Below are 27,462 nucleotides of genomic sequence, written 5' to 3' on the forward strand. Positions count from 1 at the left end.
CAAACTTTTTTACAAAAGATTGGAGTGCCAAGATATTTATTGGACATTTTTACAATAAATACTGCCCTTTACTAGTATTATATACTTGCCTAGTTTAAATTCTATACATTTTTCCAATAACAATTATTTTGTAAAGAAATTTTTGTAGAGCATTAAAATTTTCACACAACATTTTGTGTTTGTTAGAACCAAAAACCCCATCAATGTCCTGATAAATGACAAATATATAATAATAATAATAATTTAATTTAATATTGAAATTTATTTATCAATTTCTGTTACTATTGTTACAGTAGTAAGCTAGACATTGAAACTCAATGTACTGTCACCTGATTTAAAAACAAAAACCCAATTTAGTTGAGCACATGGCTAAAGTAATATTTTATGCATTAATATAAATAATTACCTCTTCATTGTTGTTACATACCTATTAGGTATTTTATGACTAAGGTAATTACCTCGATTAAGACATTTCAAATACATAAATATTTTTCAACTGATTTGTAATGTTTTTGAAATCAAGTGAACTGTTATTTTAAAAGTGTCAAATAAAACAGATAATAGTTGTTGGATATGAAGCATATGTTACTTTAGAGTGTAAGGTTTCTTGATTACATTTCTGTAAGCTTCATTAGAGAGTAAGTTTTTTTGAATTTACATTATAGTGTACGTTTTCTTGAATATGCATCTTAATACTTCATAAGGGACTAAGTTTTCTTGAGTACAGTATGTATCTATATGTCTTATTAAGGAGTAATTTTCTTTAGTTTTCATATATAGCATCATTAGGGAGTAAGTTGTTTAAATTTATATCCGTATGTCACATTAGGGTGTATGTTTTCTGAAATATGTATCTATATAATAGAAAAAGGAGTAAGTTTACTTGAATATGTATCTACATGCCTAATTAAGGAGTAAGTTTTCTTGAGTTTATATAATGTATACCACATTACGAAGTGTGTTTTCTAGATTATATGTCCCATTATGGAAGAAGTAGTCTTAATTATTTATCCATAATGCTACATTATGGAATAAATTGGCTTGAATGTTTTTACAGAGTAAGTTGCCTTAAGTATAAATGCAGATGTCTTATTGTGAATACATCTGCTTGAGTATATAAGGCATTATGGAGTAAATTAGCTTTAATATTTCACTGTATGCCACATTATGGAGAAGTCGGCTTGGAAATATATTTTTATGAATACATTTGCTTGAGTATACAAGGAATTATGGAGTAATTGTCTTGACTATTTCTCTGTATGCCACATTACATATCAGGTTGGCTTCAGTATATATGGAAATATATTTTTACAAATGAATTTGCTTGAGTATGAAATGCATTATGGAGTAAATTGCCTTTAATATTTCTCTGTATGCCACATTACATATTAGGTTGGCTTCAGTATATATGGAAATATATTTTTACAAATGAATTTGCTTCATTATGAAAGGCATTATGGAGTAAATTGCCTTTAATATTTCTCTGTATGCCACATTACATATTAGGTTAGCATCGGTATATATAGAAATATATTTTTACAAATAAACTTGCTTGAGTATAAAAGGCATTATGGAGTAAATTGCCTTTAATATTTCTCTGTATGCCACATTATGGAGAAGTTGGCTTGGAAATACTTGTACATTTTTATGAATACATTTTCTTGAGTATACCAGGTGTTATGGGGTAATTGTCTTCAATATTTTTCTGTAAGCCACATTACGAATTAAGTTGCTTTAAGTGTATATGCAGGTATCTTTTTAAAATATTTTGCTTTAGTATACAAGGTATAATGGAGTAAATTGCCTTAAGTATTTCTCTGGTTGCCACATTACAGAGAAATATTGACTGAAACATGCATTCGGAAGTTGTTTTTCAACATTTTAACGCTTAAACTTCTATACGGTGAACCTTTATAAATACTAACTTTTTTAGTAAATACAGCAAATCCTGTTTTTATTTGACGTGAGAGTGGTTGGTATTTTCCCAAATCACTTTATTTTACTCTTTTTATAATCCTAAAAAGTTATCCACACTGTGCATGTAAAGAAGGTAGTAAGAACAATTTTATTTTAATAAATTGATTGAACTGAGCCTAAATATGACTTGTTTTTTTATGAGAATAATGTGCTTAAAAGGTTATTTTCAGAATGGTAAGAAGTCTATTGGAATTGCGTTATAAATAACCTTGCTCAAAGAAATTAATATGACTTACAACTCTTTCTCAGCACTCAATTTGACTTTTGCATAATTTGTTTTAAAATTAACAGGTAATGAAAGGACTACTTCTTTTCATGTTGCTCCACCTACATAGAGTATACATAAATAAGTTTGAAATAACAAACAGAGGAACAGTGAACAATTTTTTAAACATACACATAAACTCTCTGGTGATTCTATTGACTATGTTAACCCATAAATGATACATGACAAATGATCCATGAGGGTTAATTAAATAAATAAATTAATCAGTATCAATTGCTTCACGTATAAAACCTGTCAATACTTGAAAAACTTAAATAAATATTTAATACTGACAAAAAGTGACTTTTATAACAAAATTGTTCAGCACCTGACATATATTTGATCTAAACCTACATTAATGATAGTTACTTACAATAATCAAAGCAAGTTTACATGTGTTTATTTGCAAAAAAGATATGATAGATGTAGTAAACGTTTTCTAGTCAACCTTTACAGTGCCATGGTCCAATATTAAAAGAACGTAGAATGTTTCCACAGGATTATTGGCCCAGACACTTAGAGGTTTATCATACCTCATTTACAAAACAAGCACAAGAAACTGAAATACTATTAGAAAATGTAATTAAATTAATAAGATGATGATTTTAATCTAGGTGATTAGGATGAAATATAGTAGTGTGAAACTTGAAGTATTGAAACTTTGTGAATAGAGTACTTAAGAGATAATTCTCTTTGATAAGGTGTATACACACTGTTTTCAATGTTAACAGTAAGCAGTAAATAAATGAGAATTGTATGCGGATGGTTATCTATAAATAAACTCTGACACTGAAACATGAAGAGATTCGAGTTTCATACGACATTCGCAGTTTTTCCATAACTTATCGAGAACAACTGTATCGCAACGAGGAACTTACAAAGCTGCATTTGTACTATAAGGGACTGGCCATAGCTTTCGGCCACACAAACTGGGAAAGAAAATACAAGATTTCCTCAGTATAGGCTTAGGTTAGATGCAAAAGCGTGATTGCACATCAAATCAAATCTTTAACCTACAGTTCAAGACCAAATTGTTATATGCCAATAATTACATTAACTTATTCAATATTGAAAGAAAACCAGCAGAACTCAGTTTAATGGTATGAGAAGGTTTACCATTAGAGACAGCCAATAATAGAATCCATTTCAAAGTACCCCATACAGGAGAGTATGGGTTAATTTTAATCTTAACTCTTCTCACCCCACCTACACCAACTTGAAAAGACGATGAAAAAGTGCAGCCACAAAATTCAAGGCAATAATGTCGCTGACCTTGATATGTAACTTCACTATACTCTATTTATTGAAGAAAGTTATACTGAATTCAGCTAGTTTCCTTTCAAAATGTTAAGAATTTCCTGGCCACAGCCCTCCTCCACCACAGTATCTGACCCTTAACGAATGCCCTGAGCCGCCAGCTCCTCGAGGCAGCGGTCGAGGAAGGCCGGATCAAAGCGAGAATGTGGCTCCGTCTTGTGGTGGATGTCATTCCATGTGACAACGTCTTCGAGACCTGTCGTGACCGAGCGGCCGATGGTGAACGTCAAGCGCCGCTGGAACGCTACCCTCAGCAGCTTCAGCACTTTCCGCCCCTTCTCTGTGTCTGGGAGATAGCACACACGTGGGAACCCCACGGCATAGTATGGCCGCCCAGGGTTTGGGTGCTCGGGGCCTTGTATACCAGAGGCAATGCTGGAACAAAACAAGTAGAATGTTTAGCCTCTTGTGCTGTATCGAGTCGAAATTGTGTTCTAATTGTGCTTGATTCTTCTAAACATGAAATTTACAATTGATTGATAAGGTTTCTGGGAAATGGCTTATCTTGATCATGGGTTTGTCTTTAGAAGAACTCAGGAAAACGTTTAAGAAACTGCTGACAAAGTGACAGCTGTTTTGAGTGATTTAATTGTTTTAGCGATAGTCTACAAATTGAGAGCCAATCTGTGTTGAGTAAAGCACAACTTGGTTTTTATTGATACTGATAAGAGATATTTTTTCTCATAAACAAATTGATCAGCAGTGCTAGTTTTGATGGATTCAAAATTAAAGTATATTGAAATAATTATAAGTATAAAACAATACATTTTTCTAAGATCACATTTTTTACTTTGACATAGTTAAAACCAACTGTCAGACACATAAATAATAGTTATATCACTGTCAGACAACTAGGTAAAGAGACTGGAAGTTACTACTTTCCGCCAAATAATCAGGCTTTATATGGTTCACTGAAGCTCATTTCATTTTTATTCACTTGTCTGATAGTTGGTTTTTAGGGCACCAAGCTAAGAAAAATATAATGTAAGAAAAAATATATTGTTTGATATTTTTAACCCATTTTGATAACATCACATTTTGATCTCCACCAAAACCAGGATGGCCGATGAATGAATTCTTTCTGAGAAGATATTTCTCTAATAATTACAATAAAACCCAGATTGTGTGCTTATATATTCAAATATTGGCTCTCAGTCCTAGACTATGATGGCTGAGAAATTACATAAAACATGGGCAGACCAGTGTATCTCTCACCTTCTTCATTGTTGATAACAAGAGTGCATGCAGTTGATTGTTTTTTTTTGACAATCAAACCATTTTGCAATTTAATTTAGTACAATAATCCTTAAAAACAATATTGATTAATATCTGTGCACTTGTTGATTAGTTTTAATTATTAGTACATTAGTTTAATTAACAATAAAATCACTGTAATACTTCACAGCTTTAAATCTATCTATTTTGATTGGAAATTTAATTTACAGTACCTATACGTTCTGATCAAATGGTTTACTTTATCCCTTTAAGTATCCGTAGTTGAATATAAGACCAGAGGTAGTACATTTGCCCACCTAACACCCAAAGTTAATTGCAGTAACATTTTCATTCCAGCTTAAAATCATAAATTTTCTTGCACAAATGGTAGTTCTTCTGGTACAAAATAAAACTTCCAACAAAAAATTAAATTCATATTTTTGAACTTTACTTTCTACTTATTGTAGTAGCGTAATACAATACAAAATATTTTTTAAAGTTCTCTTTCTTTACGAAATTAGTCACTTTTACTACTCTAAATAATCATAAAATTGCTTATAAAAACGAAACATATCTTTTCAAGCTTCTATGTGTTGATTTTAATAAACTACTAAAAGATTTTTGACTGTGTAAAAAAAGTTTCATATCTCAAAATTGCAACCTTTAGAGACAGTTCAAATGTTATCAGACAAACCAGTAGACTAGAATGACACATATAAACTCACTGATAAGTGATCTGTATGGTCCTGGTGCCGGGAAGCCAGGCAGTGACGTATGCAGCAGGGTGGAGTCCATGGTACCCGGAGGCTGGTTACCTCTCTTCTCCCCGTAGATGGTCATGCACACCGGACACTGGATGTACAACCACTATTCCCGAACACACAAACTTGCATGAAAATATAGCCAACACAGCTAACATATAGTCTACAACTGAATAAAGAATGAAAAAGAAGAAAATTGTATTGTCTTTGAGAGTAAATACATGATTTTTTTGTACCACTGAACGATTGCAAATGTCCGGAAAAATCCTGTTTCCTTCACAATATATTTCTATTGTGATCACCCCATTGCCACAGCTGTTTAAGCAGTGTGGGATCAAGCGTTGTCATGCTGATACATGACACCAAATGACATGAGACCGTGACCATTTATTCTGAATTGCCTTTTGTACGTTTTTTTAAAGTTTCAACATAAATATGAATCTTAACTTAATTTTGTATTTGGACTAAAGAATTTTGACGCATATATATATATATATATATATATATATATATATATATATCTCAAAGAAATTGTAATAAAGACTATTGTTTATTGAATCTGCTTTGATTGTTGCCCTTCATTCTGTCAATTCCAATAGCAGAATCTGTTTTGAATTCCGAAACAGAGTTGCCATCCTGGCCATCCTGCCAGAAAATCCTGGGCTTTCGTTGATTGCGTGGTGAGTGTGTATGACTCCACAACTTTGATTGTTCTTTGTATTCAACCCACTTTTCATAGTCCTGGTTGTTCTTCTTGTTTGTAATGCATGAGACAGTCAAAAGTAGAGGCCATTACCTGAGTTGTACGATTTTCCTATAAACTTTTTATAACCCATTGAGCACAGAACTTTTGTCAACCTAATCTTTCTTCACTATCTTGTATGAAAAAGTTGAAAAACTTTGTGGAAATTTGTCATTAAGCTATAGGATAGTGAACTGTCGAATGCTATAAATCAACAGAGTTCATCAGTGACTACAGAGAGCCTGCCCCTTCTCTCTTGCAAAATCTAACCCATTCACAAACAACTCCTTTACTCATTACTTTCAGTCCACACACAGTGCAAAATTGTCTATGAAACGCTGCCGCTGAATACTGCTTAGCTGTGAAAAACTGTATGACAGCACGTACCTTATACTACTTGGTGGGACTTCCGATGATAGAAGACATTTCAAAAAGCTACAGAAAACTAAATAGCGCTCAAACAACTTTCACTGGATATTGATTTCGGACACACACACTACTGCAATAATGGTCACACGACCCTCTCCACGTCCTATATAGTGAACAAATAGAGGTTACTTTCCGAATAACCCTTGTAGAAACAACGAACAAGGATGAGACAAATTTTAAATGCGCTCTTTTGAAGAATGAAAATTTGTAGCTAAATATTGAGTTATGAAAAACGTCAGTAGCTAAAATGGACAGGAGTGGTAAGCACATATTGTGAAACAATTACCTGATGTGCGTTGGGCTGGCTGGTAAGCATGGAGTTGAGACAGTCGAGATGCAACCGATGGTGACACCTCGTAAGAGCTACAACCATCAGATCCGAGTCTAGCTCACACAAACAGACCGGACAGCGGCCCTCGCACCTGCCCTCAACTACGCACACGTACTGCGAGATTCCCTCACTAGCAGCATCCACTCCTGAAACCCAAAGAACAGCATTAACTTAGCCTACACTATATCTGAAGACACATTATTTCAGATTAAACTTGTATCATAATTTTCCTTCCTAACCAGCAACTGAGCTTAGGATAGGTCCACTGTAGGTTATGCAGTTCACATTAAAAAGTTAGAGGGTAGACACCAATCAAAATATAATCCATCAGATGATTATTATTCTATTCACAGGTGTTTTTACAACATTCAAAAAGTTAGTATAAAGTTTATTGTTTTTATTTTCACCTCACCCGTGCCAAAAGCATTACCCAAATACGGATGTAACAGACGATGAAAAGTAGCAATGGGAGCGATAACCCAGCTTACTGGACTTAACTGGTGAATTTTCGGTTATCAGTTTAACACATTAACCATTGGGCCATTAATAAAAACATTAAAAAGATCAAAACGAGAACATTTTACACTACAATGGAATAAAAATCTTTAAAAACAGTAAAAATTATTTGTACACAGTAATGAACACAATTTATATTTTTACACAGTTCAATTCATGCATTTTGTAAATCTTTTACTGCTCTTAAAACTCACCAACAATTGCACCCTGCTTTTTTGACCCGGTCTCAAAAACATCTTCACTACTCCCAGTGCAATCCAATAAATCAGCCTGAAAAACAAAATAAACACAAAATTAAAAGTTAAGAAATAATTTTAAAAAATGTGTATATATATATATATATATATACCTGTAAAGATAAGCTGAAGAGGGCGGAGCTATATCAGGAATGGCTGAAGCGTAACCAACCAATGACCAATAATAATCCAATACAAAACATATGATCATTAACTTTTTTAATTGTAAATTGTATATATGTATATAAATATGTATAATCTTATAAAGTAATCCTTTTTTATCATAGGGGTAGTATACAAGTTTTTAGCAATAAACTGTTCTCATGCTAACAAACGTGTAATTTCTACTAAGCATGATCCCCCCAGAGCCCGAAACATCCCCCATTTCTTGTTTTTAAATGTCTATGCTATACAAAGTGGCTTGTGGAAACGATAACTTTCATATAAAAAGCCCAAACAAGCTGAAACTTTGTACAAAAATGGATCTTATCTATGACACAACTCTTATAATTTCATGACCAAAAATTAGGGTGTAAAAGTGTTTGAAATTTAACACTGTTCTTATGTGGTAAAGGAAAAAGTAGTAATTTCTCTAAAGTTGGCTATTAACACGTTCATGTCTCTCTCCCATTACGTTAAGTAGTATTATTAAAGAATTGTAACTACAAACCCTGGATGTACGCATTTCACTGTCATGACTGAGATAGGTGGAGACAGTGTCGACGCTGGGACGTCTACCACTCTTGGTACTGCTGGAGTCCGCATCCAACACTCCCTTCTCAGCCTCTGCAGCCGGTACATTGCCCTTGTGTCCCCCTGCAGCACAGACCAGTATTATTAAAAAAAATTGTAACTAAAAACCCTGGATGTACACATTTCACTGTCATGACTGAGATAGGTGGAGACAGTGTCGATGCTGGGACGTCTACCACTCTTGGTATATAGCAGTATACAATATTTAACAATTCAATTGTTAATGTCTACAAAAATATGTGTGTGTGTGTGTGTGTACATATTGTTAGTAAATCTCTTGAATTCATGAATTTGTAAAGTCTATACTAGCATTAAGTACAATTTAATGAACTGTATTTTCTGTATGCACAAAATTCTATCTTATGTGAAATAAGCTTCTTGTACTGTATTCTATTGTAAGTTATTTAGAATTTTAGATCACTAACCTTACACATAAAAATGTTTTAAATGTCCAAAATTTCCAGAAATTATGAACTTCAAATAAGAAGAAATACATATGAAACACAATCGTAAATAGGATAAATCCTTACAATTTTGCAACTACTTACCATTACTATAAAACTTATGTGAGTAAATGTTAAAATCTCTTTATCCCAGGACTTTTAATAGCCTAAGATAACCCATGAATAATTACTTCAATCAATAACTTGTTACTGTATCTTACCAAAAATATTCAAGTTGTTTAAGATAGTCCTGGCTATGTTGGTAGAGCTTTCACCCTTGTCATTCTTGGTTTTCTTGACATGTTTCTTGACACCTGTGCCACTGTTGCCAGCATTGCTTAGTTTCTTGCCGCCCGCTGCCCCTCTTTCGTGCTGTTCTCCCCTGCGAGACTGATGATTTGGATTCTGGCTTGAACTCCTCAGTCCTGAACATTGTACAGAGTGCATGTTTATGCTTAAGAAATTATTTCTTGCAATCTGAATATTATCTATTTGATATTAATTTTTAAGGAAAAGTCTAGTCTTTAAGCCCATCCCTATGTTTGACAGGGTTGTGCCAAGGTCTTCCCAAACAGACTGAGGAAGAGAGTATGGACAGTAATGATAAAGTGATCCATGTTTTTCTGGATAATTTTGGTATAGTTAACATCACATACAATAAAGTAAAACCTTGTTTATACATATTAATTAGGACTGAAAGTGACCTGGATGAAAAAAATCCAGATAAACCTTAAATACAGTAAAACAATACATTATACATAATAAAGAATTTAATTGCTAACAATGTAACAATAAAAGATAGCCTATTTGTCAGAGATTAATTACAGAGAAAATAAATGATTACAAAATATTCTTCACTGTTTCGTAAAAACTTTAGGTCTCTTTTGTTTAACTCCCAGGAATTACAATCACACAAACGTTTCGAGGCTGTAATTTCTGTTAACAAAGTGTTCAATTGTTGCTCAAAATAAACCAACTGTCTGTCTAGTTACGCCATAGAGTCAGAGTGAATCATGACATCTCTTGGTTCTTCTTGGAATCGTTTTCACTGTCCTCTGTTACCGTTAACATTTAAGATCACGCTACTGATACAATTTTTAATTGATCACTGGTGCGATGCTATACTCGATTTGAAGCCAATCAGTTAAATCTTCAAATATTACAATTGTCAACTACTCATAGACCTACTGAACACTGACTGAACTTGTGTTAACAAGACACAAATTATGCTTGAAAGCCAACAAAAATGGTTTATTTTTCAAAATAAATGGGACTCCCTCCACTCTGTTTTACCGATCCGGAAAAGGAAGTCAGTATAAACAAGGTTTTACTGTATTCCCAACTAGCAGAGACCTGCGGTTTCACATGCAAGTTTTTGTTGAATTATCAAGAAAATATATACACATACGTAGTATTTAAAAGCCTAATTATGGTAAAAAACTGTCTATTCCAGTAGTTTGAATTCACTTCTTGTTTAATGTATTTACGGAACCACAAATGAGCTTACTTTGTTACCCAGATAAAGAAACGATATATCATCCTATTTCCTTAATTTAGTTACGAATCATTCGAATTTTATATACCTGAACAGTACCGTTCCTACACTCCATCAAAAGCAAAAGTACTTTCTCCTCAACGATTTCTGTCATAAAAAATTGGATTGATCTGGTGTATTGCTTTGTGATTTTATTTGTTATGATCACGGGGCTCACTGCGCTCGCTTGAAACTCAAATTGTAATCATGGAACGAATGGTACGTTTAAGTCATAATAGAGCCTGATTCCTCCATTTTTCTTCCTTTAGCTAACATAAATATGCCATCGCACAATGTCAAAGGAAACCAATTTCTAGAACCATACATACACAATTACAATTTTGCTCATTAAGTAAAATATATAATAATATAATTGTTTTGAATTCGACACTGCTGCTTTCTATAGAAGTTGGATAATACTACTTATTATGGAGTGTCATCAAACTCAATGTTGCTTATATAGAAATAAAGCTTCACACATTTTTAAGTCTATAGGTTTAGTTTTTTTTTCAAGATATTGTGTTGGCAGACAGACATAAAAAAAGTGTTTCCTCAAATGATTTGCTTCGCTAACACTCAGCCAACAAAATGATATATAAGAGTTAAGCTGAAATATGTGCATTTCATTTTTGTGCATGTAAATGTAACATGAGCTTTGAAATTTATAGTACTTAATGAAAAACCATAGTTATCTATATATATAAAAATGAATGTTTGTCCTTTATAGACTCAGAAACTATTTTACCGATCATTATGAAAATTTGTATGTATATGTATTTTTCCACGTTGAAGGTTTATATGCTATGCCCATTGATGTAACTCACCACCAGGAGGCACTGCAAAATATATAAGTTATCAAAGCGCCTGCACATTGTAAACTACAATTACGAGATAGTTGTGTATAATAACCACACACTATGTGAAGGCGCTAAGTTTTTATGGATATTTGTCTTTTAAATGAATTTCTGTTTGGCCTTATAGCTTGAATGTTAGACCACTTTATTATTAAGTACATGTACGTGTACAATGGCTATAAACATACACTTTTAGCAGATTTTCTTGATAGTTTCAACAAGGTAAACTCTACATCGGCGTTGACAATACAATTCACTTGAACCAGAAGTGTTCATACAGGAGCAAAGCTTACAAAAAACGTGCGAAGCCGCGGGGAACAGCTAGTTTCTGATAAAATAATTAAAACTGTTTCATAGCCTATATTTAAAATTAACAAACCTTTTAATACAATGTTTACATATCTAGAATATGTTTTCAGAAATGTCAATATAGTTATCACTAAAATCGTCGTCAATCACTCAAATCGTCATCACTGCCCACATCCACGCCACTTGCAACTAAGTTAGTAATTGGCGTATTTTTGATTACTGGAAACTTTGAATGTTTCCTGTTACTTATTTTCAAATAAAATAAGTACCAATCTAATATTCAACTGTTGTACTTTATACTGTTTTAAACTAATAACATTAAACAAATAAAATAAGTAATAATCTAATATTTAACTGTTGTACTTTACTCTAATCTAATAACATTAAACAGAGAAGAATATTCACAGCATAGTGAAATACAGCTGTATGTGACAATCAGTGAGCAGTCAGCGAGATTTTTTTTTTGTTCTCTTAGGACAAGAAGCTTATAAATTGCACTTAGTCCTTTGCGCTGCTTCCGGAGTGATAGGATATTCAGGATGGGTAAGGTTAGGGAGTAGGGGCCGCCTTCTATCGAGATCCATGAGGAAGAATTATGGCACTACATCTCAAAGTCATCCCGGAAGAAGGGAGGCCAGCTGTGAACCAGCCTCTCCAGTCAAAGTAGGCAGGGGGTGGCACACCCTTGTTGAGGTTAACAAGAGCCTCTGAGGTAAGGGAACAAACCCCACCAACTCCAACAGCCATCCTCCACAGTAGGCTAGACCTATCGAATTGCCCATGAATCCCAGAATCTCAACATTTGTGGTTAGTGATGTGCCGCTACTGGACATCCATAAGGTTGCCCAGATTGAAGTGGCACATCGGTTTTTGCTGTGCCCAGTGGTGGGTTCAACTGGTAGGTATAAACCAGCCAGAAGTGATCCCTGCTGGGTGCAGCGAGATGATTTGCAATTTCTCAATCACAGACTGACAAAATAAGAATTCAAAGCTTTACGAACAATTATGTTTCGACACAATACACCTTTTTACACGTCTGTGGAATTTTAAATCATTTGGTAAAATAGGTGGCCAGTAAAATAATAAAAAGTGCATGTCCGCATTATACAGACATCGGGAGTTGACGCCATATTTACAAAATTGGTATTATACAGACGTCGGGGTCGAAAAATTTAAACTGAACTTTTTCTCTTACCTTCATATTTGATGTATTTGTTGTAAGTATATGAATAAATTGTTTGATACGTTGTGTTGTACTTATATGTACATATTACATAGTTCTTGGCCAAAGAAACAGTAAAATAACTGACCTGCAAAAGCGGTTATTTCCTCTGGAGGCACCTTGACCAGAGGGTAAGGAGCCTGCTGGACCCGTCTAATGTTCCTTACGAACCCGGTGTTGTTCCGCACTTGCGTCAAGTTGCAGAAGTTGATGATGTAAGGAAATCCAAGGTAGGTCTTGCTCACGTCAATTGTCTGATCTCCCTATCATACAAGCAGATTAGTATCAAACATTGTCGTTGTTATTGTGACTTACTGAATTTTATATGTTAAAAAGGTTTTAAGAAGTTCGAATAAAATTTTAAAATGTTTTGTGAAGGAACATATTAACCCATATGTGCCTATAGTTCCAATATTGAACAAGGAGAGAACTCCAGAAAGTCATCGGCGGATTGAAAAGTTCTGTAGGTCTTGGGTTTATATGAGTTAAAAAGGGGTTGTCTGGAATAAACTGTTACCATTATAGGGTGGCAACGAGTTCTCCGTTTTGGCTGGTTTTTAGCTTCAAAAATTGTCTGCACATTACACCTTAAATTGGGAACAGCAAAACTGATGTCTTCACAACATCATAAAATGAATTTTTAATAGTGGCAAGTCAACAACTGAAAATGGTAACAATGGTACAATGAGTTGACTCGGTCAACAGAGACGACTTGGTTTACCATGTAGAATAATGATTGGATTAGAGCAAGTAGGGATCAGTCCCTCTATGCCAAAACTTTGGCAAGCTTAAATCTGTAATTTATTTAAGCTATTAAAAGTTGTTTAATTCTGAGTTGGTAAAATTGGTAATACCATTATTTGCCATTCCTGTTGCTAATGAAAAGAAACTAATTAAAACAAACAATACTAATGTATTGTACTAATGTAATTATTGGAATGGAGACAAAACAACTTTTACATTACAGAAGATAGTACTTTGACTGTTCATTGACTTTAAATCAGCTGTTCAGAGTAAAACAGTTTAGAAAAACTATACTTCCTGTTGTTGTAGTATGTAATACATGGTATTATGTTTAATAGTACTAATCAGTTGTTTTTTATCCGATTTTAATGAAACAACCACTGTTAGATTTAGAATAAAGTTTACAACATTTTAATATTCTTGTAAAATTTTCATACAGGGTATCGATTTTGCGGAATTTAACATCAAAATTTATGATTGGCTGCCATTTTGAAACGGGTAAGAAAATTTGTTCATATTTTTTTCTCAAATGGGCATAAAAAAAAGGCCAGCACAACTGCAAAGTTTCATAACTTTATCTTTACTGGTATAAAAAATTTAACTTTTTTTGGTAAAAATCACATACAGACAGGTAGACGGAAAACTAAACGTTTTAGGACATACCTCCATATGAAGTTTTTTGCTCATTTTCACGTCTAGAACAAAATACCAAAATATTGGAACACCTTTAGGAAATACCCTGTATATCGCTGAAAGGTCTCTTTGAAAAACACAGTTTACTGACGATGTGTTGAAGATCTACAAATAATTAATTGGAAAAATAATATTTCATAGTAGTTTATCTAATAATTTTCAGTTAGATCTACAGTCTAAACTTTTAGTTGGGCTGTCAAAATTCAATATTATTGGTGAGTTTGGATCATGAACAGATATACGAGACAATAATAACATTCAAAATTATCCGTATGTATAAAGGATTTTAGCTGCTTAGTACTATTTGTAAATGTCATGATAGTTTTCAATGTTTTCTTATCAATAACAAGTAGTCATGATCATCTTTACGTCAGTGTTCTATCTGGAACATGATTTGTCAGGCTGAATAGTATATCAACATACTAAACAGCTCTGTTCCCATATACATTCCAGCAAAATACTTGTTAGGAACCACACTTATCAAAACTACAGAAATTACATGGTATATTCTATTTTTATGATGAATAAAACACTGATAAATGTTTTGGGAAACCTACTTATTATTATCTTTTGTAAACAAGATTGTTTAAATTTCCCTCGAAACAAAATGTATACAATACATTACGTACTCATGGCCATCTTTCAAAATGTGTGTTATTGGTTAAAATCCACCCAGTTGGAAAAGTATTGTCGGTAATTTGATTTTTGTTGGCCAAAACTGTAAATATTATTGGATTTCACCTATACATCTGCAAAGTTTACTTGATAACATAAGTGAAGGAGGAGTGAGCAGTAGAGTATAGTGTTAAAAAATGGGTGCACTAAAATTCACAACAAGAATCAAAATAGCCGACCAAGCACCTTGAGAAATATAATGGTAGCAAATTTGAATAAAATGGTTTGTAAAAACTGCTTTTTTCACATCACAGAACTTTCTTTTACTTCTCACAAATTTATAGAATGAAATCGTGACAAAAAGAATCTTGGCTCACCCAACACAAGTTTTATGTAAAATGGTTACCAATACTTCAACTTTGGCTGCAGTCGCAGGCAATTGAGTTCAACAAAAATGTTATTGAAAGCTAATTTATCACTATAGTAAATAGCTCAATGTGTATGGATGGCACAAAAAAGTAGCTTACAAATAATACAATTTAAAATGTACGTAATAAATGTTAGAGAGGGCTTCTTAGCCCTAACTTCGCCTGGTAAAATAAGACATTCTTTACTTTACTTTACTTTTTACTTTTAATAAATTTCATTTTATTGTACAATATTATTTTTATTCAAAGGACATATGCTCATCTTTGGAAAACTGTATAAATTCAATATACTATCCTGTTTTATACCATTTTAACACTGGGAACATTTTGTGTGACTGTTATCCTTCTTTATAAAGAGATGCAAAATATTTATCATTGATAGACCTGTGCTTCGCCATCTCAGAATGTCAATTAAAGTATTGAAATATTAGTGTTTCATACATTGACATCATTAGTGTAGGTCTATGAGAACAGAATCATTAACCAAACTCACTTTGGCCCAGGCAGCTTCTATGAGAGACTGTACTTCCATATCGTAAGTATGCCACTCCCCAGGGGAGTCTCCCGCCCACTCCCATTTGGCACCCTTTCCCGCTGGGGAATCAGGAGGATAGCACATTCGACGTACTTTGTGTGGATCACCTGAAATGTCAGATAATAGAATCATTTGACAGTCCAAAGTACAATTATGGGGGCAGATTTTACAAAACTGTTTTGTCTATAACCCGTTATGAGTTCCATTGCCTCGTCCGAATTGTTAAGATCTGGGCCTAAATTAATATTTATTATTTACCACCAATGCATTTTTGGGCCAGACGTTAATCTTATTATGTAAAGATATTCAGTTCTTTATGTGAAATCTGTTCCTCATTTTAAGATTGTTTACATTTTTACACATTAGGTTTTATATTTAAATTCAATAAAAATTGGAACTGAGCGTTAATTTCATCAATTTACAATAATTAGGTACTTAAAACAATTCTTTATTTTACAGTTTAATATTTACAATTGATAATTTGAAATATTAATCATTCCTTCATCTGGAACTCAAGAAAATATAAAAATCATAAAATTGAGAAACCTTGTTTCAGTGGTTCATGGCCCTTAATTTAAATTAAATACAAATTTTATGTTGCTAACTAGAAAACTATAGTCTTTCTTAACTCAATGTTCAATCACTCATTTCAAGAGTGAATTAAACATGCCGGGTAGGGTACGATAACCGGACCCGGTTTTTATATCGAAATTGGCAAACGATATTACGGTACTTAATCATAACCATCGATATAATCAATTGATACTGAATAATTATTTCAAACTATTAACTTAAATAATCTATATCAACAGCTGTAAACACTTTCAAATAATACACGTAGGATAATATTTAAATTTTACATAAGTAATTTGATTATTAAAAATGGCAGTCAATTTTAGAAAACTACACGACATTGCTTTGAAAGATGATAAGACATGTTTTTCGTGGCTTCAACATGTTGGACTCGTACAGAAAAACCCATTATGTGAAATTTGTCGGAAAGAAGATAAAGATAAGCGGGTCCCGGTTTTTTATATCGAAGAATGTAACCATCGATACCTAATATTCGCATCTCAAATCCTAGACTATCAATCGATATAAAAGAACCTATAGTCCTCAATAACAATCATATGTTTTAAATGAAAATATGAATTTAATATTAACAGTGATCAAACAAATTATTATAACCAAAATTAGGAAAACTGAAGACGACCATATTTGCTCGTCTCATAGTTACAGTTGTTTCTTTCTCACAAATTTCACATAATAGGTTTTCAAAATAATTAATTAATTAATCGATTGATTATGTCGATGGTTATGATTAAGTAATATCGTTTACAAGTTTCGATATAAAAACCGGGTCCACTTATCATAACCTACTCCTATTGCCTTCACAAAAGCGGTTGCTCACTGCTATCCAAGCAATATATAAATATTATAACGTATTTTTGATGTGTAGGTTTAGGCCATAGTTGGATTTGTTATTTTGTAATGTTATTGTTAAATGTATGTATTTAAAAATTATTATTCTTGTTGTCAATGTATTATAATTCTGATTTTGTACAGTTTATATATAGCCTAATATCGAATTTTGATAATATATCAAATAGTTTGATAATAACAATCGAATAACAAGTGTAGGCAGCTTATTAAGGTCTCCCCTAAAGTCACTATGTCAACTTCATTTTGTCTACTATTGAAGTAGCCTATATTATGAAGTAAATGTTTTAAATTACATTTGAGATGAAAAACAATTGCCTCTGTTCCTATTTATAATTAGCCTACTTTTATTAAAAGATACATAAACTTCAATTTTACCTAACATCTGTAATGTTTATTAAAGACTTTCACCTTGTAATATAATTATTTAGTGAACAAATTTGGAAGTTTAAAATGATAATCTAGCTATTTATTTATTCCTTACGAGCACCTCTTAACAAAGTCTGTCTCTTAGTCCTAGCAAGACTAGCCTAGCCTGTATAACAAATTATATAGCTTGCAAGAAACTTACCAATTCCAACTTCTTCTGAACATTGGTGTTTCGTTCTTAAATTGATGTAATACCTACTCAAGAGAGGATCAGCATCACTAAGCATGACTCTTGTCAGTCTCTTACAATTTGCCCTCTCAAGTAATTGTGATACTTCGGGACTATATGGTCTCCATCGTCCCTGTCTATTTTCCCATTCCCACACAACAACTGCATGACCCGTTGCCATTTTATATTGTGGTTATAAATGCTCCATTGCAAATTATTACATTACCAACAATCCAATTAGGTGTAAAATTATGGTGACAGGATAGATTGTGAGGCCAAAATCAAAAAACTGACCATAGATTAACCACCTGCTTAGTGAGTCTAAACAGCAAACTGAACGAAACACTAACGTTAATTTATGATTCACTTGAAACAGAAACATAAATGTACAATCATTTCACTAATTTCGAAAATATTCACATCATTACACGACACACTCTGGCCACAACAAGAGAGGAACGCTATCATGGGTCTAACAAGTGAAAGATGAGCTAGCGTGGGAACTTTTTCTGTTTACAAATTCGGCAACCCTTTCATTATTCATTCCCTGATTTGCTCGTCGCGTCGGCCGCTTCCTAGAGCTTGACAGCAACAAGCTACAGCTGTTGAATTATTTGAGCACTGGACGAAAATAGGTAACTTTCAAAAACCGCAGAAGAAAGAAACCAAAGGCACTTAAGGACTAGCACAAATTTACCAGGAGCGAAATAGTGATATGTTAAACTATAAAGCGTGTTATATATTTGTAACAACTTTCATTCTCTGTACTCGTCAAATAAGAAATACCAAATTTTGGCTTTAAAAATAAAGTTCGACTATTTTATATTATTTTTAATGGTTTGCAGCACAGAGTTGTTACCAGAACTACGGATAAAAGTCGTACAAGAAGTGAGAAATAAACTATAGCACATCGATGTCACAACATATAATTTGTAATTTTATGCAGCCATTACGCAAAAAAATAGAAACATATTAGGTTTTCCACATTTAAGGAAGTTACCAATCGATGTTTCACATCATTATTGCAATCATTAATGATCCTCTCAATATCTGTATTTATTTCAACATGAAAGTGTCAGCTTGAAGCTTCTAAAGATTCATCACATACAGATATTACTGACTAAGGCTAGTACATAACCAGTATATCATCCCAAAAATTAACATTACTCATTTTTCTTCTATATGAGTCCTTAAAAGTATATATCATCAATGGATTATCTGGTTCATACTTTATGAATAAGGAATAAGCAGTAGTCATGGCACATAATTCTTTGAAAACGTATAGATAGTTATGCAGTTTTATTAAAATATTACTTCTAAAGACTTTTGATAAAATTTCAGCTATGAATTCTCCTCCATATATGAACATATTGAAACGTATACATTAAAACACAAAGAATATAACTATTCGATGTTTGCATATATCTTTCCAGTTTCAGAGATTTTTTTATAAAACAACTACAGGCTTACCATTCTGAAAGGACGTTTCCGCTCATTTATACATGTATCTACAGATTAAGTAAGAGGAAGATTTTTGACATAGAATGCAAGAACAGGTTCAGAACTGACAGGATCACGATAATGTGACCAATGATCATTCCGCCTTAGGGAACACATGTATCAGCGTTGTGTTTTGGAGTTTTTGAATTCTCTAAACGTTTGTTCATCGCAATACTGTTCCCATAGGCAGGTTAACAATAATGGAACACTGATAATACTAATGACTGCATGAGCTGGAGTTTACAGGCTCAGGCAAAAAAACTCTAAACCGATACAAACCCCTCAGCCTGCCAATGGCGAGCTGATTATTATAAGACACGTGGTCTGCAAAAGAGAGGTCACTGTTTAAAACAACTCCAAGAGTTGACCTTATCACAAATTGATAGGCTCTCTCCGCCAAGAGTGATCTCTAATCCACTCTCACTGAGAGACTGTATTTGGTTTTGTGGTGCTATATGTAACACAGAAAACTTACCTATAGTTAGTTTAAGGCCATTTTCGGAGGACTAAGACAAGATCTTTTCAAGTCAGTGTTAATTTGGAAAATGACATCCTGGAAGAACTCAGGATCATAGGACAAGTGCAGTTAACAATCGTCAGCGTATAAATATGGTGTGCAGCTCTGGACACAAGTTGGAAAATCTGATGTGTACACGTTGAAAAGTCTAGGCCCCAAGCAACTTCCCTGAGGTACTTCTCGCTCTCTCGTGAGAGCAGTTAATATCTTACCCTTAAACTTCGTGACTTGCTTCCGTTCCAAAGCCACAATGATTCATTTTTGCCAGTGAAAACGTGTGATGTATTGAATCAAAAGCCTGCGACTAGTCTAGAAGTACGAGCATGCTCCAATCACCTTTGTCTTTGGCATCGATCAAGTCACTTAACAGGTTTAACAGAGCAGTATGGATACTGTGATTTGCTCTGAAACCAGACTGTGCTTTAGTAATACATTCTCCAATTTTATATATTTATTGATTTTGTAAGCTACCAATTTTTTATCGATTTTTCGAAATAACAATATTAACTGGGCAATATTAAGATTCCTTAATGGGAAGTTGTCTTTGGGAGCGGATACAAAATACTCTTTTTCTAGCGTTTTGGAAATATTACTATTAGCTAGCGATTGATTCATTAGATGAGTTAGTGTTTCTATGTCATAGGGACTTACAGTCTCTATAATCTGAATAGAGATGTTATCGCCCCCTATTGCGCTAGACAATTGAATTCACCGCAGATTTAACCTCAGTCTCTGTCACAGTTTAAGGTACTTTCAGACGATATGCATTATAGTGGCATTATCGTTTGCCACTCACAGCCTCCTCCCATTGTAGCAAAAATACAGATTCATTTCCTCTACTTCTAGATTTTGTGAAATGTGTCCACTTCTTTTATCTGCCACTACATCACATTTATTTAAGCATTCCCACATATTTTTCATACTTTTACTATCACTAAGAGCACTAGACAAAAAACTCCCTTTTTCTCTATCAAATCAAAATATTTTGTTCGTTTCTGACGCTTTTATATCTGACCCAATCATCACTGTTCCTGGATTTCCAATGTTTTTTCCTTAGCTTGTTCTTCAGGTGAATTTTCTCATTAATGTTGTTATTTTTCCAAGGTGTCTTTTTCCTTGTTACTCTTTTACTTACGACTGGGGCTTGCCTGTTAAATAATGTCAATATTTTTCAATATCATCCACTTTATTCATCTGTAAAGCGTAATTCTAATTAATCTGAGCGATTTCTGCTACAGCTAATTCTGAGTTAAATCTAAAGAAGTCTCTGTACATTATCATCTTTGGCTTTCTCCTTTCCTTTACAAATACAATATCAAAGTGTTCAAGCTTGTGCTCTGTCATCTTCACCCATCTGTAGTCTTTGAGGGGTCATCTTCACCCTCAGCCGACCTGTGTAAATTGTTTTTAAGTGTAACGTAAGATGTTCATCAAGACAAGCCCAAAGTCCAACCTAAAAATAAGAATATTCTATTATAATTACTGATACCAGGTTTTTTCCCTTTAGCATTCATCTCTGCTAAACAACCCGTTTATAATGATGTACAACTTGAGCTAAGCTTATGATAAACCTTTCTGTAGACCAGTCTCTATTGGATGTCTACTACCTTTAAAACTATTTCATAAGTCCAGTATTCATTTACTAAGTTTAACTTTCAAAACTTGAGCCAAGACAAGAATATTAAACCATCTAGAGCAGGACCTATAATGTAAATGTTTCAAACTTTAAACAGGCGTAACTTTTTAAAGAGTGAACCCTTTGAGGGTGAACCCTTTGAAGCATGAACTTTACTAATAAATACCTTTAATTTGATGTACTACTTGACCTCATTATGCTCTCATTTAAGATTTTTATCTGACTCCTTGCAGGCCATCCCAATGACATGAAAAAATGGTAGTTACTTCAAAAAGTAGATTTATAGGTGCAGTAATGATGTGTACCAAGTTTTATTGCTTTATCTGTAATCGTTTGGGAGTTACCAAGCCGGTATTGGACTTTTTGTACACTGTAATAAAAACAACAGTGGGGTGTAGAATATATATTAACGTTCCCCAATCATTGACTACTTCTTGATAGTTAATTTATAATAATCATCATTGTTTGTTATGTCAAGACTTGAAAACAATCATCACTGTTTTGTATTAAAACTCATGAAATTAGTTTTTTAATTCAGTATTAAATTATTGTATTGAAAACATTCCTTAATTTTATATACTACTGTATTTGAAGTCAGTTCTAATTATATGTGTGATGGTGCACACATAACAAGGTTTGAGTTTTATCTGCACACAAGCATACTTTATTTTGTACACAATTTTGTTTGGTTAAGTATCTAGCATGCCAATCATGTGACATATAAATAGTAAAAGGCCCAGAATAGACCCGTGGAGGACACCATGGCCAATTTTTTGTTTTGACTAAATAGCCTTTCTTGCTTGACTGTTTGTTAAATATAAAACTTCAACATGCTACCATCTGATGATTAGATACGACTCAACCTATTTTAAAGAAATCCCACCAATCCCTAACTGTTTCCATTTTTTTCAGTATTTTTTTCAAGTGATGAGCAATTAAAAGCTTTGCTTCCTCTTCTTCTTCTATGGGGCAGCCTACTGCCCAGGGACTTAAGCCTCAAGGGCTTTTTGCGCACACCGGAAGCACACCATGACGCCTGTCAATCTATGATTTCAGCAGTTCCACAAACCGCTGAAGACAACCTATCAGGTCCTCCTGGGGAAATTCACCACCCTTATCAAAACTACCAAAGATGGCATACTGCTCCCTTGCTATTGAAGGACAGTCCAAAGAGCTTCATCCTGCTCATCACACATTCTACAGAGCGATCCTCCTGAAGGATGCGACTCTGTGAAGGTGCTTCCTCAGGTGACCATGTCCTGTGATAGGACCTATAACCCGAAAAAGACATTGATCTATTTAGTGAGAGAAGGTCCGACGCCACTCTGGATGAAGGCGACTGTTAAGGTTTTGCTTAGTTAGATCCATATAAACTCCAGCAACTTTATTTTTAACATTAATAAATTTCTATTATAAATTCTGTAACTTCAATCAGAGCTGTTGAAGGAGATTTATTTTCTTGGGAAACCTTGTTTGTTCTGAATCAAAAAATTGTTTTTACGAAGTGGTAAAATAATTTACTACGCACAGTTTTTTTCAAAAATTGTTGATAAGCTGCTAAAGTAGTAAATAGTAATTCTTAATATCTGGTTTTTTGGTAATAATTAGTTATTGGCATTATAAACAATCAAGTTTGCCATGATTTTATTTATGACAAATTATTAGCTTTAATTTTAATGTATGAAAATAAATAAATTAGTTGTAAGAATAATAATTAGAATTAGTTTAAGTTAAGTTTTAATTATGTTTAGGTATGGTGAGTAGTAATTATTTATATGCTGTTTAGGACAAATTGTTTTTATATTTACAAAAAATGTTGTCTTTGTGCTGGCTGACTTTGGTTAAGAGCAAGAAAGGACTTAATGGTGGTTTAACTCCACATGATAAAACTAATTATTTATTCATTCATTTAACACTGAGAATTAATGTTAAGAATGTTAATTGTTATTCTTCCAAAATAAATATTCGATCTTCATCATATAGGATCTCTAATACAGAGATTAAAAATTAAAAGTCATATCCAAAATTACGTTTGATCTACATACACGATGCCTACGAGACGAAAAAAACTAGGAAAGTGCATTTCTGCTTTTTTTTATTGCAAGGAAAAAGTTTCTCATTCAAGACTAAAGTGTTAATTTTTCAAAGAAGAGCACCAGAATGTGGTTTCCAGTGTATACTACCTCAAATCGAGCACTGTATATACAATTATTATTGGTATATATTTTTTACCTTGGTAGGGCCTTAAAGAGTCAGAAGATTCATTGTTTGGAATATTAAACTCCACAAAAAACCCCAAAAGAAACATTTATTTTAGACTTATAATGAATGAAACAAAAAGGTGAAACATGTTATCTGTTTCTTTATTTTAATGATTATTCATATTAAAAAAAAAAAACATACATTTATATCCTTTAAGCCCCTTTTATGAGATAAATTAAGATTTATTGCCATTACCATTATGCACAGAGAATAAGATTTTGGAATGGTGCTACTTAAAACAAGTACTACATTTGAAATTATATATTCTAAAACCTGGTACCTTACTACAATGCTTCTTTATCTTTTTAAACACCAAAGGAAACTAAAAATTACCTGAATATACCAAAATTTCAATAAAATTACTTTTAAAGAACACCCAAGAGCACAGTTTACTTTAACATTACAACGGTAGAAGTACAAAAGTAAAATAATTATTTGTTTTTATTTCAGTTAACATGAAATTACAGTATTGTTTTATTGTAAATAATTTATGAATTACAACAATTGTGATAAATAGTGGTTCAAAATTAAGATTAAATCAAATGAATATCAAAGCTATTTATGTATAATTGTGAGTTGGTGACTTCATTTCAATGTTTCTTTCCATAATATTCAATAAGTGATGATATCTTTTCCTCCATGTTCTCTCTCTTCTAACGTTTAATATTCTTTTTTACAGCTGTACTTCTCCATATCACACTTCTCCATTCCCAAATCTGGCCGCTTGGCTGAGCTCTTGGTTTTTCGTCGGGTATTTCCCAAATAAACCTCCTTTACCAGAATATGTTTTAACTCTTTAAGTGCCAAGAAAAATTTGGGGGTTGTATAGGTTTCATTCTTAGGGCATTGCACAGGTAAAACAGGCCAGACACAAACAAATAAAAAACATTTTACATAAGTAACAATACATATGTAACTAGCCTTGTATTTGAGATATTTGTTGAAACTTGTGGCAAATTCAATAAATTGATCCAAAAATAAGAAATTTTTCTAAGAAACGAACAAAGAATGGAAATAAATAATCACACACATGCATGTGCGTACACACATTTCACATGTATTTAACTGCCTGTATATAGATTGCTATCTAATGTTAAGAGTTTAAAGCCCACATCTTTTCATCTTGTTTTTCTTTTTTAGAGATTCTTCATTCAATGTCTTAATTCTTATGCTATTCTGTCTCTGTCTGTAATTCGTATCCTTCTTCTCTATTTCAATAGTTTGCTCTTTGATCTTTTTTCAGTTTTCAAACACAATCCCCTGCTCCGTATAACCAAATTGTTAATGCGTTCTTAAAATATATTTTTATCCGAATCTAAAATATAATTTACAACAACCCTAATATAAATCCTTTTTTACCTGCAATTTCTTGAGCTGCTGCCTTGTGTCTTCAAGTTCTGCTCTTATTTTCTTCTCAGAGGCCATCAACTGTACTTTGTCTCTCTGCTCCTTACTGGCACCCTTGTACATGTCCAACAGGAGTTTCATCTCCTTCTGGTCGTTCAATGCCTTCCTGAAAAACCACATTTCTAACTTAAAAACTTTATCAAAAGAAATTGGCTCCTAATCTATGAAAATTGGCCAGTCCATATTTTGCAAAACCTCCACAATAAGCAGTACGTATTTAGAAAATATTTTCTAACAAACTTTACTGGTACTTTTAAAATTATCTGTACACAATACAAATAATTTCATTGATTGCATTAAAATAATGTATAAAAACTATCACAAGTATTAGTAACAATAAAAAAGTTGATTAACTACTACTGTTTCTGATAGTCCTTAAATTGTTTAGAAACATCTGAACATTTTGATAATAACCGGGTGGCGGCTTTACTCCCAGGATTAATTTCAGTGAAAACACCAAAATAATCTAAATTATACCTGAAGTAGTTCATGCAGTCTAGTTTATATCCTTAAGCTACATTTACACTGGTTGCGAGAGAACTTGCACAACTGCTGTCACATAACGTTAACAAGGATAAGCAATTTTACTCATGAGAACTATCACAATTACTGCAACAGCTGCATTGCTGCTTGTTGCGGGAGTCAATGCAAAATCAGTTCACACATAACAGTGATATCTTGGCAATGTTTATAATTGAAATTTTAATGTTCGACACTGCTCTCCAGTTTTTGAAAATAACTGCCCAACATTAGTCGTGACACCACTTGCGTACGGATATGTTTACACTAGACAATTCTAATGTATGACCATGCTCTCCCATTCTTGTGTACAACTGTTGCGACAGCACTTTGGACTAGCAATTTTAGTTTTACCGGACACAAAATTTATTCAACTTCTTGCCAGTGTAAACGCATCTTTATGTGATTAAAAAGTAAATATTGGTTCTATATTTTATATTAACAAACAATAACCCGAGGTTTTACTCACTGCAAAAACCAAATGATACAAAAATTTGTACTAGATCTCTGACCAAAATTTTACCAATTTGTAAATATTTTCAGAGAAATTACTCCATTTATATACGTTAAGCACTTTTATGATTCAGAAAGTAAGTCACAGAACTGATAGACATATCTATATTAGACTTTATTTGTTTCTAGCGGCAGACTTACTTGAGCTGAGCCTTGAGATCTCGAACCATCTCTGAATCAGGGACCTTAGCCCGGTGCTGCTCCCTATGTTGCTCCTTCTTTATCTCCCGTTTGCCTCCAGGAGTCCCGGCAGCAGCTCCAGGAGTTCCTGCTGCTCCCTCTTTCTCCTTCTTTATTGTTGGTGAGGTCAGCTGTTTGTCTTTGTCTGCTTCTGCGTTGGCCGGATCTTCAGCCTGACAGACAGTCTTAAAATTTAAACTGCTACCATACTGATTATTGATCAGAACTAATTTCATTTGAACATAAATTGAATTTGCTCAATTTTAGTACAATTATCCTGCATGATCCAGGCTGTTTTTAAAACTATCTGAATAAATCATGTTAAGTATGGTAAGAACATCCATTATTGTTTAGCTTAACACACAAAACCAACCATTGGACATGTTAATATTACTTAGTACTTATTACTTTTATATATAAGGATAAACCAACAATATAACATTTTGAAAATGACAAAACTTTATTTCAGCCCCTTAATTTTATTGGCTAACATTAAACTATTGTTGCTTGTCTTATAGTTTTAGGATTTTCTCAGCAATACCAAAATTATAATTGGTGAAAAATTTATAATTTGGTAATTTATCCCTCCAATTTCAACCTCCATCAAAACTCATTCCTTTCTTAAAATAAATTTATCATTCAATAGATTGTATGTTTATACAACATACATTTTCACTCACCAACCAGACTATAAACAATTAACATTGTTAGGAACCAATAAAAACTTCTTAATCCTGAATGAAAGCTCCTTATATAGAAAGGAAACAATGCCATACCTCTGGCTCCTCATCCTGAGGCTCTTTCTTGATGTTGCTGCTCGGCTCCTCCTTGACCTTGTCCAGTGGCATGCTAGCGGACTGGTTGGACTCCTCCTCCTTGCACTCCAAGCTGGAGCACTCCTTCACCTCCACCCCTCCTTGCTGGCTCAGCCGGTTGTTCAGCTCCTCCAGCTCCTTCTTCAGCTGTAACAG

At 33.3% G+C, this 27,462-nt stretch overlaps 2 protein-coding genes across 2 annotated transcripts; both read right to left on the reverse strand.

The window, feature by feature from the left end:
* Nucleotides 1-1,888: 1,888 nt before the first annotated feature.
* On the reverse strand, nucleotides 1,889-18,279 carry LOC124374754 (protein deltex-like). The gene is given in 10 exon segments (XM_046832911.1): nucleotides 1,889-3,934; nucleotides 5,500-5,530; nucleotides 5,533-5,641; nucleotides 6,993-7,183; nucleotides 7,748-7,823; nucleotides 8,460-8,605; nucleotides 9,207-9,410; nucleotides 12,993-13,167; nucleotides 15,878-16,026; nucleotides 17,931-18,279. Coding segments are annotated over 10 exon segments (1,587 nt in total). The 5' UTR covers nucleotides 18,139-18,279; the 3' UTR covers nucleotides 1,889-3,636.
* Nucleotides 18,280-25,065: 6,786 nt separating this feature from the next.
* LOC124374752 (E3 ubiquitin-protein ligase Bre1-like) lies at nucleotides 25,066-27,449 on the reverse strand. The gene is made up of 3 exons (XM_046832909.1): nucleotides 27,268-27,449; nucleotides 26,453-26,664; nucleotides 25,066-25,385 (listed from the first exon to the last, which is right to left on the reverse strand). Exons 1-3 carry the CDS (start codon nucleotides 27,337-27,339, stop codon nucleotides 25,211-25,213), a joined length of 459 nt encoding a protein of 152 aa, XP_046688865.1. The 5' UTR covers nucleotides 27,340-27,449; the 3' UTR covers nucleotides 25,066-25,210.
* Nucleotides 27,450-27,462: the final 13 nt, after the last annotated feature.

The sequence above is a fragment of the Homalodisca vitripennis genome, unplaced genomic scaffold (genome assembly GCF_021130785.1).
Source record: "Homalodisca vitripennis isolate AUS2020 unplaced genomic scaffold, UT_GWSS_2.1 ScUCBcl_9835;HRSCAF=18462, whole genome shotgun sequence".
Classification (NCBI taxonomy): domain Eukaryota; kingdom Metazoa; phylum Arthropoda; class Insecta; order Hemiptera; family Cicadellidae; genus Homalodisca; species Homalodisca vitripennis.